Raw genomic sequence first — 21,017 nt, 5'->3', positions numbered from 1 at the left:
GAAGAGGAGGAGTAGGACAGCGCAGTAATGAAGAGGAGGAGTAGGACAGAATAGTAATGAAGAGGAGGAGGACAGCGCAGTAATGAAGAGGAGGATTAGGACAGCGCAGTAATGAAGAGGAGGAGTAGGACAGAATAGTAATGAAGAGGAGGAGGACGACAGTGCAATAATGAAGAGGATTAGGACTGCGCAGTAATGAAGAGGAGGAGGAGGACAGCGCAGTAATGAAGAAGAGCAGTAGGACAGCGCAGTAATGAAGAGGAGGAGTAGGACAGTGCAGTAATGAAGAGGAGGAGTAGGACAGCGCAGTAATGAAGAGGATGAGTAGGACAGAATAGTAATGAAGAGGAGGAGTAGGACAGCGCAGTAATGAAGAGGAGCAGTAGGATAGCATAGTAATGAAGAAAAGGAGGATGGTGCAGTAATGAAGAGGAGAAGGAGGACAGCGCAGTAATGAAGTGGAGGAGTATGACAGAACAGTAGTGAAGAGGAGGAGTAGGACAGCGCAGTAATGAAGAGGGGGAGTAGGACAGCGCAGTAATGAAGAGGAGCAGTAGGACAGCGCAGTAATGAAGAGGGGGAGTAGGACAGCGCAGTAATGAAGAGGAGGAGGACAGCACAGTAAAGAAGAGGAGGAGTAGGACAGCGCAGTAATGAAGAGGAGGAGTAGGACAGTGCAGTAATGAAGAGAAGCAGTAGGATGGCTCAGTAATGAGGAAAAGGAGGACGACGCAGTAATGAAGAGGAGTAGGACTGCGCAGTAATGAGGAGGAGGAGGAGGACAGTGCAGTAATGAGGAGGAGTAGGACAGCGCAGTAATGAAGAGGAGGAGTAGGACAGCGCAGTAATGAAGAGGAGGACAGCGCAGTAATGAAGAGGACAGCGCAGTAATGAAGAGGACAGCACAGTAATGAAGAGGAGGAACAGGACAGCGCAGTAATATAGAGGAGCAGTAGGACAGCGCAGTAATGAAGAGGACAGCGCAGTAATGGGGAGGAGGAGTAGGACAGCACAATAATGAAGAGGAGGAGGAGGAGGACAGTGCAGTAATGAAGAGGAGGAGTAGGACAGCGCAGTAATGAAGAGGAGGACAGCGCAGTAATGAAGAGGACAGCGCAGTAATGAAGAGGACAGCGCAGTAATGAAGAGGAGAAGTAGGACAGCGCAGTAATGAAGAGGAGAAGTAGGACAGCGCAGTAATGAAGAGGAGTTGTAGGACAGCGCAGTAATATAGAGAAGCAGTAGGACAGCGCAGTAATGAAGACGAGGAGGACAGCACAGTAATAAAGAGGACAGCGCAGTAATGAGGAGGAGGAGGAGGACAGTGCAGTAATGAGGAGGAGGACAGCGCAGTAATGAAGAGGACAGCGCAGTAATGAGGAGGAGGAGTAGGACAGCACAATAATGAAGAGGAGGAGGAGGAGGACAGCGCAGTAATGAAGAGGAGGAGTAGGACAGCGCAGTAATGAAGAGGAGGAGTAGGACAGTGTAGTAATGAAGAGGAGGAGTAGGACAGCGCAGTAATGAAGAGGAGGAGGAGGACAGTGTAGTAATGAGGAGGACAATGGCGCAGTAATGAGGAGGAGGAGTAGGACAGCACAATAATGAAGAGGAGGAGGAGGACAGCGCAGTAATGAAGAGGAGGAGGAGGAGGACAGCGCAGTAATGAAGAGGAGGAGTAGGACAGCGCATTAATGAAGAGGAGGAGTAGGACAGCGCAGTAATGAATAGGACAGCGCAGTAATGAGGAGGAGGACAGTGCAGTAATGAGGAGGAGGACAGCGCAGTAATGAAGAGGACAGCGCAGTAATGAGGAGGAGGAGTAGGACAGCACAATAATGAAGAGGAGGAGGACAGCACAATAATGAAGAGGAGGAGGAGGACAGTGCAGTAATGAAGAGGAGGAGTAAAACAGCGCAGTAATGAAGAGGATGACAGCGCAGTAATGAAGAGGACAGCGCAGTAATGAAGAGGACAGCACAGTAATGAAGAGGACAGCGCAGTAATGAAGAGGAGAAGTAGGACAGCGCAGTAATGAAGAGGAGGAATAGGACAGCGCAGTAATGAAGAGGAGCAGTAGGACAGTGCAGTAATGAAGACGAGGAGGACAGCACAGTAATAAAGAGGACAGCACAGTAATGAGGAGGAGGAGGACAGTGCAGTAATGAGGAGGAGGACAGCGCAGTAATGAAGAGGACAGCGCAGTAATGAGGAGGAGGAGTAGGACAGCACAATAATGAAGAGGAGGAGGAGGACGACAGTGCAGTAATGAAGAGGAGGAGTAGGACAGCGCAGTAATGAAGACGAGGAGGACAGCACAGTAATAAAGAGGACAGCGCAGTAATGAGGAGGAGGAGGAGGACAGTGCAGTAATGAGGAGGAGGACAGCGCAGTAATGAAGAGGACAGCGCAGTAATGAGGAGGAGGAGTAGGACAGCACAATAATGAAGAGGAGGCGGAGGAGGACAGCGCAGTAATGAAGAGGAGGAGTAGGACAGCGCAGTAATGAAGAGGAGGAGGAGGACAGTGTAGTAATGAGGAGGACAATGGCGCAGTAATGAGGAGGAGGAGTAGGACAGCACAATAATGAAGAGGAGGAGGAGGACAGCGCAGTAATGAAGAGGAGGAGGAGGACAGCGCAGTAATGAAGAGGAGGAGTAGGACAGCGCATTAATGAAGAGGAGGAGTAGGACAGCGCAGTAATGAATAGGACAGCGCAGTAATGAGGAGGAGGAGGACAGTGCAGTAATGAGGAGGAGGACAGCGCAGTAATGAAGAGGACAGCGCAGTAATGAGGAGGAGGAGTAGGACAGCACAATAATGAAGAGGAGGAGGACAGCACAATAATGAAGAGGAGGAGGAGGACAGTGCAGTAATGAAGAGGAGGAGTAAAACAGCGCAGTAATGAAGAGGATGACAGCGCAGTAATGAAGAGGACAGCGCAGTAATGAAGAGGACAGCGCAGTAATGAAGAGGAGAAGTAGGACAGCGCAGTAATGAAGAGGAGGAATAGGACAGCGCAGTAATGAAGAGGAGCAGTAGGACAGTGCAGTAATGAAGACGAGGAGGACAGCACAGTAATAAAGAGGACAGCGCAGTAATGAGGAGGAGGAGGACAGTGCAGTAATGAGGAGAAGGACAGCGCAGTAATGAAGAGGACAGCGCAGTAATGAGGAGGAGGAGTAGGACAGCACAATAATGAAGAGGAGGAGGAGGACGACAGCGCAGTAATGAAGAGGAGGAGTAGGACAGCGCAGTAATGAAGAGGAGGAGGAGGACAGTGTAGTAATGAGGAGGACAATGGCGCAGTAATGAGGAGGAGGAGTAGGACAGCACAATAATGAAGAGGAGGAGGAGGACAGCGCAGTAATGAAGAGGAGGAGGAGGAGGACAGCGCAGTAATGAAGAGGAGGAGTAGGACAGCGCATTAATGAAGAGGAGGAGTAGGACAGCGCAGTAATGAATAGGACAGCGCAGTAATGAGGAGGAGGAGGAGGACAGTGCAGTAATGAGGAGGAGGACAGCGCAGTAATGAAGAGGACAGCGCAGTAATGAGGAGGAGGAGTAGGACAGCACAATAATGAAGAGGAGGAGGAGGAGGACAGCGCAGTAATGAAGAGGAGGAGTAGGACAGCGCAGTAATGAAGAGGAGCAGTAGGACAGCGCAGTAATGAAGAGGGGGAATAGGACAGCGCAGTAATGAAGAGGAGCAGTAGGACAGTGCAATAATGAAGAGGAGGAGGAGGACAGCGCAGTAATGAAGAGGAGTAGTAGGACAGCACAGAAATGAAGAGGAGGAGGAGGACAGTGCAGTAATGAAGAGGAGGAGGAGGACAGTGCAGTAATGAAGAGGAGGAGTAGGATAGCATAGTAATGAAGAAAAGGAGGATGGTGCAGTAATGAAGAGGAGCAGTAGGACAGTGCAGTAATGAAGAGGGGGAGTATGACAGCGCAGTAATGAAGAGGAGCAGTAGGACAGCACAATAATGAAGAGGAGGAGGAGGAGGACAGCGCAGTAATGAAGAGGAGGAGTAGGACAGCGCAGTAATGAAGAGGAGTAGGAGGACAGTGTAGTAATGAGGAGGAGGAGTAGGACAGCACAATAATGAAGAGGAGGAGGAGGACAGCGCAGTAATGAAGAGGAGGAGGAGGAGGACAGCGCAGTAATGAAGAGGAGGAGTAGGACAGCGCATTAATGAAGAGGAGGAGTAGGACAGCGCAGTAATGAATAGGACAGCGCAGTAATGAGGAGGAGGACAGTGCAGTAATGAGGAGGAGGACAGCGCAGTAATGAAGAGGACAGCGCAGTAATGAGGAGGAGGAGTAGGACAGCACAATAATGAAGAGGAGGAGGACAGCACAATAATGAAGACGAGGAGGAGGAGGACAGTGCAGTAATGAAGAGGAGGAGTAGGACAGCGCAGTAATGAAGAGGAGGACAGCGCAGTAATGAAGAGGACAGCGCAGTAATGAAGAGGACAGCGCAGTAATGAAGAGGAGAAGTAGGACAGCGCAGTAATGAAGAGGAGGAATAGGACAGCGCAGTAATGAAGAGGAGTAGTAGGACAGCACAGTAATATAGAGGAGCAGTAGGACAGCGCAGTAATGAAGACGAGGAGGACAGCACAGTAATAAAGAGGACAGCGCAGTAATGAGGAGGAGGAGGAGGACAGTGCAGTAATGAGGAGGAGGACAGCGCAGTAATGAAGAGGACAGCGCAGTAATGAGGAGGAGGAGTAGGACAGCACAATAATGAAGAGGAGGAGGAGGAGGACAGCGCAGTAATGAAGAGGAGGAGTAGGAAAGCGCAGTAATGAAGAGGAGGAGGAGGACAGTGTAGTAATGAGGAGGACAATGGCGCAGTAATGAGGAGGAGGAGTAGGACAGCACAATAATGAAGAGGAGGAGGAGGACAGCGCAGTAATGAAGAGGAGGAGGAGGAGGACAGCGCAGTAATGAAGAGGAGGAGTAGGACAGCGCATTAATGAAGAGGAGGAGTAGGACAGCGCAGTAATGAATAGGACAGCGCAGTAATGAGGAGGAGGAGGACAGTGCAGTAATGAGGAGGAGGACAGCGCAGTAATGAAGAGGACAGCGCAGTAATGAGGAGGAGGAGTAGGACAGCACAATAATGAAGAGGAGGAGGACAGCACAATAATGAAGAGGAGGAGGAGGAGGACAGCGCAGTAATGAAGAGGAGGAGTAGGACAGCGCAGTAATGAAGAGGAGCAGTAGGACAGCGCAGTAATGAAGAGGAGCAGTAGGACAGCGCAGTAATGAAGAGGGGGAGTAGGACAGCGCAGTAATGAAGAGGAGCGGTAGGACAGCGCAATAATGAAGAGGAGGAGGAGGACAGCGCAGTAATGAAGAGGAGGAGGAGGACAGTGCAGTAATGAAGAGGAGGAGTAGGATAGCATAGTAATGAAGAAAAGGAGGATGGTGCAGTAATGAAGAGGAGCAGTAGGACAGCGCAGTAATGAAGAGGGGGAGTAGGACAGCGCAGTAATGAAGAGGAGCAGTAGGACAGCACAATAATGAAGAGGAGGAGGAGGACAGCGCAGTAATGGAGAGGAGGAGTAGGACAGCACAGTAATGAAGAGGAGGAGGAGGACAGTGCAGTAATGAAGAGGAGGAGTAGGACAGCGCAGTAATGAAGAGGAGGAGGAGGACAGTGTAGTAATGAGGAGGACAATGACGCAGTAATGAGGAGGAGGAGGAGGACAGTGCAGTAATGAAGAGGAGGAGTAGGATAGCATAGTAATGAAGAGGAGCAGTAGGACAGCGCAGTAATGAAGAGGGGGAGTAGGACAGCGCAGTAATGAAGAGGAGCAATAGGACAGCACAATAATGAAGAGGAGGAGGAGGACAGCGCAGTAATGGAGAGGAGGAGTAGGACAGCACAGTAATGAAGAGGAGGAGGAGGACAGGGCAGTAATGAAGAGGAGGAGTAGGACAGCACAGTAATGAAGAGGAGGAGGAGGACAGCGCAGTAATGGAGAGGAGGAGTAGGACAGCGCAGTAATGAAGAGGAGGAGGAGGACAGTGTAGTAATGAGGAGGACAATGGTGCAGTAATGAGGAGGAGGAGGACAGTGCAGTAATGAAGAGGAGGAGTAGGACAGCGCAGTAATGAAGAGGAGGAGGAGGACAGCGCAGTAATGAAGAGGAGGAGTAGGACAGCGCAGTAATGAAGAGGAGGAGGAGGAGGAGGACAGTGCAGTAATGAAGAGGAGGAGTAGGATAGCATAGTAATGAAGAGGAGGAGTAGGACAGCGCAGTAATGAAGAGGAGGAGGAGGACAGCGCAGTAATGAAGAGGAGGAGTAGGACAGCGCAGTAATGAGGAGGAGGAGGAGGACAGCGCAGTAATGAGAAGGAGGAGGAGGACAGTGCAGTAATGAAGAGGAGGAGTAGGATAGCATAGTAATGAAGAAAAGGAGGATGGTGCAGTAATGAAGAGGAGCAGTAGGACAGCGCAGTAATGAAGAGAGGGAGTAGGACAGCGCAGTAATGAAGAGGAGCAGTAGGACAGCACAATAATGAAGAGGAGGAGGAGGACAGCGCAGTAATGGAGAGGAGGAGTAGGACAGCACAGTAATGAAGAGGAGGAGGAGGACAGGGCAGTAATGAAGAGGAGGAGTAGGACAGCACAGTAATGAAGAGGAGGAGGAGGAGGACTGCGCAGTAATGGAGAGGAGGAGTAGGACAGCGCAGTAATGAAGAGGAGGAGGAGGACAGTGTAGTAATGAGGAGGACAATGGTGCAGTAATGAGGAGGAGGAGGACAGTGCAGTAATGAAGAGGAGGAGTAGGACAGCGCAGTAATGAAGAGGAGGAGGAGGACAGCGCAGTAATGAAGAGGAGGAGTAGGACAGCGCAGTAATGAAGAGGAGGAGTAGGACAGCGCAGTAATGAGGAGGACAATGGTGCAGTAATGAGGAGGAGGAGGAGGAGGACAGTGCAGTAATGAAGAGGAGGAGTAGGATAGCATAGTAATGTAGAGGAGGAGTAGGACAGCGCAGTAATGAAGAGGAGGAGGAGGACAGCGCAGTAATGAAGAGGAGGAGTAGGACAGCGCAGTAATGAGGAGGAGGAGGAGGACAGTGCAGTAATGAAGAGGAGCAGTAGGACAGCGCAGTAATGAAGAGGGGGAATAGGACAGCGCAGTAATGAAGAGGAGCAGTAGGACAGTGCAATAATGAAGAGGAGGAGGAGGACAGCGCAGTAATGAAGAGGAGTAGTAGGACAGCACAGAAATGAAGAGGAGGAGGAGGACAGTGCAGTAATGAAGAGGAGGAGGAGGACAGTGCAGTAATGAAGAGGAGGAGTAGGATAGCATAGTAATGAAGAAAAGGAGGATGGTGCAGTAATGAAGAGGAGCAGTAGGACAGTGCAGTAATGAAGAGGGGGAGTAGGACAGCGCAGTAATGAAGAGGAGCAGTAGGACAGCACAATAATGAAGAGGAGGAGGAGGAGGACAGCGCAGTAATGAAGAGGAGGAGTAGGACAGCGCAGTAATGAAGAGGAGGAGGAGGACAGTGTAGTAATGAGGAGGAGGAGTAGGACAGCACAATAATGAAGAGGAGGAGGAGGACAGCGCAGTAATGAAGAGGAGGAGGAGGAGGACAGCGCAGTAATGAAGAGGAGGAGTAGGACAGCGCATTAATGAAGAGGAGGAGTAGGACAGCGCAGTAATGAATAGGACAGCGCAGTAATGAGGAGGAGGACAGTGCAGTAATGAGGAGGAGGACAGCGCAGTAATGAAGAGGACAGCGCAGTAATGAGGAGGAGGAGTAGGACAGCACAATAATGAAGAGGAGGAGGACAGCACAATAATGAAGACGAGGAGGAGGAGGACAGTGCAGTAATGAAGAGGAGGATTAGGACAGCGCAGTAATGAAGAGGAGGACAGCGCAGTAATGAAGAGGACAGCGCAGTAATGAAGAGGACAGCGCAGTAATGAAGAGGAGAAGTAGGACAGCGCAGTAATGAAGAGGAGGAATAGGACAGCGCAGTAATGAAGAGGAGTAGTAGGACAGCACAGTAATATAGAGGAGCAGTAGGACAGCGCAGTAATGAAGACGAGGAGGACAGCACAGTAATAAAGAGGACAGCGCAGTAATGAGGAGGAGGAGGAGGACAGTGCAGTAATGAGGAGGAGGACAGCGCAGTAATGAAGAGGACAGCGCAGTAATGAGGAGGAGGAGTAGGACAGCACAATAATGAAGAGGAGGAGGAGGACAGCGCAGTAATGAAGAGGAGGAGTAGGAAAGCGCAGTAATGAAGAGGAGGAGGAGGACAGTGTAGTAATGAGGAGGACAATGGCGCAGTAATGAGGAGGAGGAGTAGGACAGCACAATAATGAAGAGGAGGAGGAGGACAGCGCAGTAATGAAGAGGAGGAGGAGGAGGACAGCGCAGTAATGAAGAGGAGGAGTAGGACAGCGCATTAATGAAGAGGAGGAGTAGGACAGCGCAGTAATGAATAGGACAGCGCAGTAATGAGGAGGAGGAGGAGGAGGACAGTGCAGTAATGAGGAGGAGGACAGCGCAGTAATGAAGAGGACAGCGCAGTAATGAGGAGGAGGAGTAGGACAGCACAATAATGAAGAGGAGGAGGACAGCACAATAATGAAGAGGAGGAGGAGGAGGACAGCGCAGTAATGAAGAGGAGGAGTAGGACAGCGCAGTAATGAAGAGGAGCAGTAGGACAGCGCAGTAATGAAGAGGAGCAGTAGGACAGCGCAGTAATGAAGAGGGGGAGTAGGACAGCGCAGTAATGAAGAGGAGCGGTAGGACAGCGCAATAATGAAGAGGAGGAGGAGGACAGCGCAGTAATGAAGAGGAGGAGGAGGACAGTGCAGTAATGAAGAGGAGGAGTAGGATAGCATAGTAATGAAGAAAAGGAGGATGGTGCAGTAATGAAGAGGAGCAGTAGGACAGCGCAGTAATGAAGAGGGGGAGTAGGACAGCGCAGTAATGAAGAGGAGCAGTAGGACAGCACAATAATGAAGAGGAGGAGGAGGACAGCGCAGTAATGGAGAGGAGGAGTAGGACAGCACAGTAATGAAGAGGAGGAGGAGGACAGTGCAGTAATGAAGAGGAGGAGTAGGACAGCGCAGTAATGAAGAGGAGGAGGAGGACAGTGTAGTAATGAGGAGGACAATGACGCAGTAATGAGGAGGAGGAGGAGGACAGTGCAGTAATGAAGAGGAGGAGTAGGATAGCATAGTAATGAAGAGGAGCAGTAGGACAGCGCAGTAATGAAGAGGGGGAGTAGGACAGCGCAGTAATGAAGAGGAGCAATAGGACAGCACAATAATGAAGAGGAGGAGGAGGACAGCGCAGTAATGGAGAGGAGGAGTAGGACAGCACAGTAATGAAGAGGAGGAGGAGGACAGGGCAGTAATGAAGAGGAGGAGTAGGACAGCACAGTAATGAAGAGGAGGAGGAGGACAGCGCAGTAATGGAGAGGAGGAGTAGGACAGCGCAGTAATGAAGAGGAGGAGGAGGACAGTGTAGTAATGAGGAGGACAATGGTGCAGCAATGAGGAGGAGGAGGACAGTGCAGTAATGAAGAGGAGGAGTAGGACAGCGCAGTAATGAAGAGGAGGAGGAGGACAGCGCAGTATTATGAGGAGGAGTAGGACAGCGCAGTAATGAAGAGGAGGAGGAGGAGGAGGACAGTGCAGTAATGAAGAGGAGGAGTAGGATAGCATAGTAATGAAGAGGAGGAGTAGGACAGCGCAGTAATGAAGAGGAGGAGGAGGACAGCGCAGTAATGAAGAGGAGGAGTAGGACAGCGCAGTAATGAGGAGGAGGAGGAGGACAGCGCAGTAATGAGAAGGAGGAGGAGGACAGTGCAGTAATGAAGAGGAGGAGTAGGATAGCATAGTAATGAAGAAAAGGAGGATGGTGCAGTAATGAAGAGGAGCAGTAGGACAGCGCAGTAATGAAGAGAGGGAGTAGGACAGCGCAGTAATGAAGAGGAGCAGTAGGACAGCACAATAATGAAGAGGAGGAGGAGGACAGCGCAGTAATGGAGAGGAGGAGTAGGACAGCACAGTAATGAAGAGGAGGAGGAGGACAGGGCAGTAATGAAGAGGAGGAGTAGGACAGCACAGTAATGAAGAGGAGGAGGAGGAGGACTGCGCAGTAATGGAGAGGAGGAGTAGGACAGCGCAGTAATGAAGAGGAGGAGGAGGACAGTGTAGTAATGAGGAGGACAATGGTGCAGTAATGAGGAGGAGGAGGACAGTGCAGTAATGAAGAGGAGGAGTAGGACAGCGCAGTAATGAAGAGGAGGAGGAGGACAGCGCAGTAATGAAGAGGAGGAGTAGGACAGCGCAGTAATGAAGAGGAGGAGTAGGACAGCGCAGTAATGAGGAGGACAATGGTGCAGTAATGAGGAGGAGGAGGAGGAGGACAGTGCAGTAATGAAGAGGAGGAGTAGGATAGCATAGTAATGTAGAGGAGGAGTAGGACAGCGCAGTAATGAAGAGGAGGAGTAGGACAGCGCAGTAATGAGGAGGAGGAGGACAGTGCAGTAATGAAGAGGAGGAGTAGGATAGCATAGTAATGAAGAAAAGGAGGATGGTGCAGTAATGAAGAGGAGCAGTAGGACAGCGCAGTAATGGAGAGGAGGAGTAGGATAGCACAGTAATGAAGAGGAGGAGGAGGACAGGGCAGTAATGAAGAGGAGGAGTAGGACAGCACAGTAATGAAGAGGAGGAGGAGGACTGCGCAGTAATGGAGAGGAGGAGTAGGACAGCGCAGTAATGAAGAGGAGGAGGAGGACAGTGTAGTAATGAGGAGGACAATGGTGCAGTAATGAGGAGGAGGAGGACAGTGCAGTAATGAAGTGGAGGAGTAGGACAGCGCAGTAATGAAGAGGAGGAGGAGGACAGCACAGTAATGAAGAGGAGTAGGACAGCGCAGTAATGAAGAGGAGGAGGAGGACAGCGCAGTAATGAAGAGGAGGAGTAGGACAGCGCAGTAATGAGGAGGACAATGGTGCAGTAATGAGGAGGAGGAGGACAGTGAAGTAATGAAGAGGAGGAGTAGGATAGCATAGTAATGAAGAGGAGGAGTAGGACAGCGCAGTAATGAAGAGGAAGAGGAGGACAGCGCAGTAATGAAGAGGAGGAGTAGGACAGCGCAGTAATGAGGAGGAGGAGGAGGACAGCGCAGTAATGAGGAGGAGGAGGAGGACAGTGCAGTAATGAAGAGGAGGAGTAGGATAGCATAGTAATGAAGAAAAGGAGGATGGTGCAGTAATGAAGAGGAGCAGTAGGACAGCGCAGTAATGAAGAGGGGGAGTAGGACAGCGCAGTAATGAAGAGCAGCAGTAGGACAGCACAATAATGAAGAGGAGGAGGAGCACAGCGCAGTAATGGAGAGGAGGAGTAGGCCAGCACAGTAATGAAGAGGAGGAGGAGGACAGGGCAGTAATGAAGAGGAGGAGTAGGACAGCACAGTAATGAAGAGGAGGAGGAGGACTGCGCAGTAATGGAGAGGAGGAGTAGGACAGCGCAGTAATGAAGAGGAGGAGGAGGACAGTGTAGTAATGAGGAGGACAATGGTGCAGTAATGAGGAGGAGGAGGAGGACAGTGCAGTAATGAAGAGGAGGAGTAGGACAGCGCAGTAATGAAGAGGAGGAGGAGGACAGCTCAGTAATGAAGAGGAGGAGTAGGACAGCGCAGTAATGAAGAGGAGGAGGAGGACAGCGCAGTAATGAAGAGGAGGAGTAGGACAGCGCAGTAATGAGGAGGACAATGGTGCAGTAATGAGGAGGAGGAGGAGGACAGTGCAGTAATGAAGAGGAGGAGTAGGATAGCATAGTAATGAAGAGGAGGAGTAGGATAGCGCAGTAATGAAGAGGAGGAGGAGGACAGCGCAGTAATGAAGAGGAGGAGTAGGACAGCGCAGTAATGAGGAGGAGGAGGACAGCGCAGTAATGAAGAGGAGGAGTAGGATAGCATAGTAATGAAGAAAAGGAGGATGGTGCAGTAATGAAGAGGACCAGTAGGACAGCGCAGTAATGAAGAGGGGGTGTAGGACAGCGCAGTAATGAAGAGGAGCAGTAGGACAGCACAATAATGAAGAGGAGGAGGAGGACAGCGCAGTAATGGAGAGGAGGAGTAGGACAGCACAGTAATGAAGAGGAGGAGGAGGACAGGGCAGTAATGAAGAGGAGGAGTAGGACAGCACAGTAATGAAGAGGAGGAGGAGGACTGCGCAGTAATGGAGAGGAGGAGTAGGACAGCGCAGTAATGAAGAGGAGGAGGAGGACAGTGTAGTAATGAGGAGGACAATGGTGCAGTAATGAGGAGGAGGAGGAGGACAGTGCAGTAATGAAGAGGAGGAGTAGGACAGTGCAGTAATGAAGAGGAGGAGGAGGACAGCGCAGTAATGGAGAGGAGGAGTAGGACAGCACAGTAATGAAGAGGAGGAGGAGGACAGCGCAGTAATGGAGAGGAGGAGTAGGACAGCGCAGTAATGAAGAGGAGGAGGAGGACAGTGTAATAATGAGGAGGACAATGGCGCAGTAATGAGGAGGAGGAGGACAGTGCAGTAATGAAGAGGAGGAGAAGGACAGCACAGTAATGAAGAGGAGGAGGAGGACAGCGCAGTAATGAAGAGGAGGAGTAGGACAGCGCAGTAATGAGGAGGACAATGGTGCAGTAATGAGGAGGAGTAGGACAGTGCAGTAATGAGGAGGACAATGGTGCAGTAATGAGGAGGAGGAGTAGGACAGCGCAGTAATGAGGAGGACAATGGCGCAGTAATGAGGAGGAGGAGGACAGTGCAGTAATGAAGAGGAGGAGGAGGACAGCGCAGTAATGAAGAGGAGGAGTAGGACAGCACAATAATGAAGAGGAGGAGGAGCACAGCGCAGTAATGGAGAGGAGGAGTAGGCCAGCACAGTAATGAAGAGGAGGAGGAGGACAGGGCAGTAATGAAGAGGAGGAGTAGGACAGCACAGTAATGAAGAGGAGGAGGAGGACTGCGCAGTAATGGAGAGGAGGAGTAGGACAGCGCAGTAATGAAGAGGAGGAGGAGGACAGTGTAGTAATGAGGAGGACAATGGTGCAGTAATGAGGAGGAGGAGGAGGACAGTGCAGTAATGAAGAGGAGGAGTAGGACAGCGCAGTAATGAAGAGGAGGAGGACAGCTCAGTAATGAAGAGGAGGAGTAGGACAGCGCAGTAATGAAGAGGAGGAGGAGGACAGCGCAGTAATGAAGAGGAGGAGTAGGACAGCGCAGTAATGAGGAGGACAATGGTGCAGTAATGAGGAGGAGGAGGAGGACAGTGCAGTAATGAAGAGGAGGAGTAGGATAGCATAGTAATGAAGAGGAGGAGTAGGATAGCGCAGTAATGAAGAGGAGGAGGAGGACAGCGCAGTAATGAAGAGGAGGAGTAGGACAGCGCAGTAATGAGGAGGAGGAGGACAGCGCAGTAATGAAGAGGAGGAGTAGGATAGCATAGTAATGAAGAAAAGGAGGATGGTGCAGTAATGAAGAGGACCAGTAGGACAGCGCAGTAATGAAGAGGGGGTGTAGGACAGCGCAGTAATGAAGAGGAGCAGTAGGACAGCACAATAATGAAGAGGAGGAGGAGGACAGCGCAGTAATGGAGAGGAGGAGTAGGACAGCACAGTAATGAAGAGGAGGAGGAGGACAGGGCAGTAATGAAGAGGAGGAGTAGGACAGCACAGTAATGAAGAGGAGGAGGAGGACTGCGCAGTAATGGAGAGGAGGAGTAGGACAGCGCAGTAATGAAGAGGAGGAGGAGGACAGTGTAGTAATGAGGAGGACAATGGTGCAGTAATGAGGAGGAGGAGGAGGACAGTGCAGTAATGAAGAGGAGGAGTAGGACAGTGCAGTAATGAAGAGGAGGAGGAGGACAGCGCAGTAATGGAGAGGAGGAGTAGGACAGCACAGTAATGAAGAGGAGGAGGAGGACAGCGCAGTAATGGAGAGGAGGAGTAGGACAGCGCAGTAATGAAGAGGAGGAGGAGGACAGTGTAATAATGAGGAGGACAATGGCGCAGTAATGAGGAGGAGGAGGACAGTGCAGTAATGAAGAGGAGGAGAAGGACAGCACAGTAATGAAGAGGAGGAGGAGGACAGCGCAGTAATGAAGAGGAGGAGTAGGACAGCGCAGTAATGAGGAGGACAATGGTGCAGTAATGAGGAGGAGTAGGACAGTGCAGTAATGAGGAGGACAATGGTGCAGTAATGAGGAGGAGGAGTAGGACAGCGCAGTAATGAGGAGGACAATGGCGCAGTAATGAGGAGGAGGAGGACAGTGCAGTAATGAAGAGGAGGAGGAGGACAGCGCAGTAATGAAGAGGAGGAGTAGGACAGCGCAGTAATGAAGAGGAGGAGGAGGACAGTGTAGTAATGAGGAGGACAATGGTGCAGTAATGAGGAGGAGGAGTAGGACAGCGCAGTAATGAGGAGGACAATGGCGCAGTAATGAGGAGGAGGAGGACAGTGCAGTAATGAAGAGGAGGAGGAGGACAGCGCAGTAATGAAGAGGAGGAGTAGGACAGCGCAGTAATGAAGAGGAGGAGGAGGACAGTGTAGTAATGAGGAGGACAATGGTGCAGTAATGAGGAGGAGGAGTAGGACAGCGCAGTAATGAGGAGGACAATGGTGCAGTAATGAGGAGGAGTAGGACAGCGCAGTAATGAAGAGGAGTAGGACAGCGCAGTAATGAAGAGGAGGAGTAGGACAGCGCAGTAATGAAGAGGAGGAGGAGGACAGCGCAGTAATGAAGAGGAGTAGGACAGCGCAGTAATGAAGAGGAGGAGGACAGCGCAGTAATGAAGAGGAGGAGTAGGACAGCGCAGTAATGAAGAGGAGGAGGAGGACAGCGCAGTAATGAAGAGGGGGAGTAGGACAGCGCAGTAATGAAGAGGAGCAGTAGGATGGCTCAGTAATGAGGAAAAGGAGGATGACGCAGTAATGAAGAGGAGGAGGAGGACAGTGCAGTAATGAGAAGGAGGAGGAGGACAGCGCAGTAATGAAGAGGAGGAGTAGGACAGCGCAGTAATGAAGAGGACAGCGCAGTAATGAAGAGGAGGACAGCACAGTAATGAAGAGGAGGAGTAGGACAGCGCAGTAATGAAGAGGAGGAGGAGGACAGCGCAGTAATGAAGAGGAGGAGGACAGCGCAGTAATGAAGAGGAGGAGTAGGACAGCGCAGTAATGAGGAGGACAATGGTGCAGTAATGAGGAGGAGGACCAGGATGTTATCATGTGTCTAGTAGGAGTAGATGGTGAGCTCTTGGGCCTAGGACTCAGAGCTTGACATTCTATGTATGAGCTGCGCAGGAGCACAATGATTCAGCAGGTTACAGCCGCTGTAGTTTATGTTGTGGATTTCCGGAGAGGCAGAGGATTGTGAGGTATGCCTCGGCTGTCTGCTAGGGGTGATGGGAGTACCAGCTTATGTGTGACATTGCAGCAATATCGGGGTCAGGTGTGAGCAGTTACATGGATGACATAGGTGACAGGGTTACCTCAGCCATGTTAATGACTCCTACAGCCAGGGACTTATAGCCCAGGATGGTGCGGTTCTTGTAGCGCTTGCGGCGCTGTAACATGATCTGCAGGTTGTTGGCGTCTCTCTTCAGGAAATGTGGATACTGCAGAGGAAAAAGACCACATAAGTAATGAAGGGCAAAAACTGGGCCAAGCACATCCCAGACATTTCCCCAGGACATACAGCTGTGGCACCCTGGACAAGCCAGGTCGTCACAGGCAGGGGCGGACTGGCCCACCAGGAGGTCGGGAGAATCCCCGGTGGGCCCCTGCTATTGATAGCCTCGCCCCCTAGGCCCCGCCCCCCTACCCCCCTGGGCCCCTATGAATATGTGTGAGAGGCCCCCCCCGGCCGGTAATTTCACTAATCATATCGGCACATTGCCGATATGATTAGTGACAATCCCATTCCCTCTGCAGCGGAAAGCAGGGGGAGCGATCTCCAGCTCTGCCTGCTGTCACTGTCAGCGCCGCGCGGCTCTGACTCATCTGCGCAGCGACACTGCAGGAGGAGGCAGTTTCAGAGCATGACTGCTTCCTTCCTGTGCAGGTGCTGGCAGCATCGCGCGGCAGAGGACGGACCCGGCGTCGCCCCAGGCCAGGCTGCAGGAGCAGCAGCACGTGACTATAGAAGGCGGGGGCCCGGGGGAGGTGTGCGGGGGCCCCGGGGGTATGTGCGGGGGGGGCTCTTCTTCTTACCAGTCACCTGCCTGTATCTGCAGGCACCGGCGCGTTCCTCATCAGTGTGTGCATGCCGGGCACACTAGCAGGAGGCAGCGCGCTGTGCTGTTCCGGCCCTGCTGTGTGCTGTGTGCCCAGGGGCGGACTGGCCCACCAGGAGGTCGGGAGAATCCCCGGTGGGCCCCTGCTATTGATGGCCTCGCCCCCTAGGCCCCGCCCCCCTACCCCCCCTGGGCCCCTATGAATATGTGTGAGAGGCCCCCCCCGGACGGTACGCCCATGCACAGGCCTGAGTGGGCCCCGGCACCCAGCCTTTCAATCGTAAACTTCAGTGATCGTACAAGTTCTATACGATCACTGAAGTTTTCGCAGTTGCAGGACCTTTAGTGACATCACATGTGTCATGTGAGTCCTAGCAGTGCACTGCGGGAGTCCCCAGGCCTGCACCGACCGCGCCGGTATTCAGATGTATGCGCGTCTTTCAGGCACGCAATACATTTGTACAGTGCGGCCGGTGACAGGAGGGAGAGCAGCTCTGCTCAGCCCCGCAACGTACCGTCATCACCAGGGCTGCAGAGGAGCGCGCCTCAGTCCTGCACCGATATCATCATCACCAGGGCCGCAGCTGCAGGGATGAAGAGGAGGACGCGCAGGCACAGGTAAGCGCTCCAGAGGAGCCGAAGATGTACTTTTATATGAGGGGCTGCGGGTGGGGGAGGAGCAGTGTTATTTTACAACTGGCATTAAGAAGCAGTGGGGGACTTTATGGAGCATATTATGGGGCAGTGGGGGACATTATAGGGCAGTGGGGGACATTATAGGGCAGTGGGGGACATTATAGGGCAGTGGGGGACATTATAGGGCAGTGGGGGGCATATAGGGCAGTGGGGGACATTATAGGGCAGCGGGGGACACTATAGGGCAGTGGGGGACATTATAGGGCAGTGGGGGACATTATAGGGTAATGGGGGCCATTATAGGGCAGTGGGGGACATTACAGGGCAGTGGGGGACATTATAGGGCAGTGGGGGACATTATAGGGCAGTGGGGGACATAAAAGGGCAGTGGGTGACATAATAGGGCAGTGGGGGACATTATAGGGCAGCGGGGGACACTATAGGGCAGTGGGGAACATTATAGGGCAGTGGGGGACATTATAGGGTAAAGGGGGCCATTATAGGGCAGTGGGGGCCATTATAGGGCAGTGGGGGACATTATAGGGCAGTTGGGACATTATAGGGCAGTGGGGGACATAATAGGGCAGTGGGGGACATAATAGGGCAGTGGGGGACATTATAGGGCAGTGGGGGACATTATAGGGCAGTGGGGGACATTATAGGGCAGTGGGGGACATTATAGGGCAGTGGTGGACATTATAGGGCAGTGGGGGACATTATAGGGCAGTGGGGGACATTATAGGGCAGTGGGGGACATTATAGGGCAGTGGTGGACATTATAGGGCAGCGGGGGACACTATAGGGCAGTGGGGGACATTATAGGGCAGTGGGGGACATTATAGGGTAATGGGGGCCATTATAGGGCAGTGGGGGACATTACAGGGCAGTGGGGGACATTATAGGGCAGTGGGGGACATTATAGGGCAGTGGGGGACATAAAAGGGCAGTGGGTGACATAATAGGGCAGTGGGGGACATTATAGGGCAGCGGGGGACACTATAGGGCAGTGGGGAACATTATAGGGTAAAGGGGGCCATTATAGGGCAGTGGGGGCCATTATAGGGCAGTGGGGGACATTATAGGGCAGTGGGGACATTATAGGGCAGTGGGGGACATAATAGGGCAGTGGGGGACATAATAGGGCAGTGGGGGACATTATAGGGCAGTGGGGGACATTATAGGGCAGTGGGGGACATTATAGGGCAGTGGGGGACATTATAGGGCAGTGGTGGACATTATAGGGCAGTGGGGGACATTATAGGGCAGTGGGGGACATTATAGGGCAGTGGGGGACATTATAGGGCAGTGGTGGACATTATAGGGCAGTGGGGGACATAATAGGGCAGTGGTGGACATAATAGGGCAGTGGGGGACATTATAGGGCAGTGGGGGACATAATAGGGCAGTGGGGTACAAAATAGGGCAGTGGGGGACATTATAGGGCAGTGGGGGACATAATAGGGCAGTGGGGGACATTATAGGGCAGTGGGGGACATTATAGGGCAGTGGGGGACATAATAAGGCAGTGGGGGACATTATAGGGCAGTGGGGGACATTATAGGGCAGTGGGGGACATTATAGGGCAGTGGGGGACATTATAGGGCAGTGGGGGACATTATAAGGCAGTGGAAGGACATTATAGGGTAATAGGGGACATTATGAAGAAAAATGGGGCATTATAGGTCAGTGGGGGACGTTGTGAAAGAAATTGGAACATTATAGGGCAATGGGGGACATTATGAGGCATCAAAGATTTTGGAAGGCAGCATAGTATAATGAGGAGGGGGGTATTTATACAGGGATGTAGTTGGGGGAGATATTATAGAAAGGGAAATTTTTGGGGGGACATTTTGGAAAGGGGCACTTTGTGGGGATATTTTGGAGAGCAGGACTGTGGGGGGATATTTTGTGCAGGAAGCAATTAACAACCCCTTCTGATTCCACTTGTTTCCCCAGACATTATTAAATGAAAGGGGCCAGGATGAGGGACATAATTACTATATGGGGCCAGAATGAGGGACATACATGACTGGTTTATGGTGGCACGTGGGGCATAAGTACTGTAGGGGCAAATTAGGGGACATTATTACTGATGAAATAGAAGTTAATTTTGAGGATACTGTCTCCAATGGGGGAACAAGAGCCTGACGTGGTGTAGAAATTGGGGAAATAGTGAGGAATGTGCTCTGGGAGTGATCGGCTATAGGTGACTGTTATTTTCTGCAGAGTCGCGTCATGGCAGGAAGAAGTGATGACGGTCAGCGCCGGATGAAGAGAAAAAGCGAAGATGAATAAAGTCAGCTAGAGACGTCACTGGTAAGTCAGTCACGGTATTTCTCCCTTGTATGTGGTTGTATTCGGTCACTATGTGGTCTGTTCACGGTGTGGTGGTATTTCTCGATTGTATGTGGCTGTATTTGTTCACTGTTTGGTGGTAATATGTGGTCTGGTCACGGTGTGGTGGTATTTCTCACTTGTATGTGGCTGTATTTGGTCACTGTTTGGTGGTAATATGTTGTCTGATCACTGTGTGGCGGTATTTATCCCTTGTATGTGGTTGTATTTGGTCACTATGTGGTGGTAATATGTTGTCTGGTCGCGGTGTGGCGGTATTTCCCCCTTGTATATAGTATTATTGATTTTGGTATAGTGGATTGTGTTGTGTATGGAGGTCACTTTTTCTCTCTATAAGGGGGAGATTTTTTACAGTAGAAATTAAATACTTAAACATTTAACCCCTCCCCTCCCTGTCCTGCCCTGTCCTGTGACTATTACACTGCAGTAAATATGCACTTACAGAGATTCTCCAGTGAAAACAAGTAATCACCTTTACTAAGGCCACGTTCACACACTGAGTATTCAGTGAGGTTTTTTTACCTCAGTATTTGAAGCCAAAACCAGGAGCAGTAAAATCAGAGAAAAAGTGTGTGAACGTGGCCTAAAGATAAGTGATAACTTATTCATCTGTGTGGACCGATTGCTGGGACCTGCACCGATCGTGCAACTTTTATCCCCCATTACACTGGAGCTCATGTCTGACTCGACCCCTGATCCATTCATTCCCTCAGTGGCTGCGAGCGCTGCGCTTGTTATTATCTGGCTGCTCCACAGAGGATGAATGGAGCTGCAGTCACACATCCCACCCCACAGAGGATGCATGGAGCTGCGGTCACACATCCCACCCCACAGAGGATGCATGGAGCTGCGGTCACACACCCCACCCCACAGAGGATGAATGGAGCTGCGGTCACACATCCCACCCCACAGAGGATGAATGGAGCTTCGGTCACACATCCCACCCCACAGAGGATGCATGGAGCTGCGGTCACACACCCCACAGAGGATGAATGGAGCTGCGGTCACACATCCCACCCCACAGAGGATGAATGGAGCTGCGGTCCCACACCCCACCCCACAGATGATGAATGGAGCTGCGGTCACACATCCCACCCCACAGAGGATGAATGGAGCTGCGGTCACACACCCCACCCCACAGAGGATGAATGGAGCTGCTGTCACACATCCCACCCCACAGATGATGAATAGAGCTGCGGTCACCAACCTACCCTGTGGATCGGTGATAACTTGTTTTCACCAAAGACCCCATTACTGCAAACGACTATAATTGTACATCCCAGTTATGGTGCACAATATAGATGTGCAGGAGCCGTCTGTGTATACAGTCAAAGCAACACAATAATGGGGATAACGCTAATGGGTGTTTATATTTAGCTGTAGGGTGGGCCCCTGGAGTCAATTCTCCTGGTGGGCCTCAGACAGCCCAGTCCGCCCCTGGTCACAGGTACTACACCAACACACCCCACACCCCGGTTAGGCACACCGAAGCCAAACACAAAATCCTTGTTGCCTTCCTCCAGGGGCTGATGTCCACACCAGGGGGTGGGCCAGGCGGTTGGTCCCGCCCACCGAGGAGTTCACAGTCCTGGAGGCGGGAAAAGGAAGCAGAGCAAATAGAGTTTTGAAGTCGAGGAATGAGGAAGTGAAGTGGTAGAGGAGCAGTCTGACAGCGTCCGGGTGTGTGTCCCGGACGGAACAGTAAGGTTGGCAGACTGTGGTGACCGTCTGCAGGAGAGGATGATTGGAGCGAAC

The 21,017-nt window shown here is 51.6% G+C and overlaps 1 protein-coding gene across 1 annotated transcript in view; it reads right to left on the bottom strand.

The window, feature by feature from the left end:
• Positions 1 to 21,017, bottom strand: part of LOC142295829 (phosphofurin acidic cluster sorting protein 1-like) — a 330,571-nt gene that overhangs the window by 158,481 nt on the left and 151,073 nt on the right. Inside the window, exon 5 of the mRNA XM_075338917.1 lies at positions 15,528 to 15,653. Within this exon, the coding sequence (XP_075195032.1) occupies positions 15,528 to 15,653 (126 nt within the window). The remainder of the gene's footprint in view (positions 1 to 15,527; positions 15,654 to 21,017) is intronic.

This window comes from Anomaloglossus baeobatrachus, chromosome 3, assembly GCF_048569485.1.
Source record: "Anomaloglossus baeobatrachus isolate aAnoBae1 chromosome 3, aAnoBae1.hap1, whole genome shotgun sequence".
NCBI classification, from domain to species: Eukaryota; Metazoa; Chordata; class Amphibia; order Anura; family Aromobatidae; genus Anomaloglossus; species Anomaloglossus baeobatrachus.
Note: the sequence above shows the minus strand (reverse complement) of the source record. Positions and strands in the feature narration are given on the sequence as shown.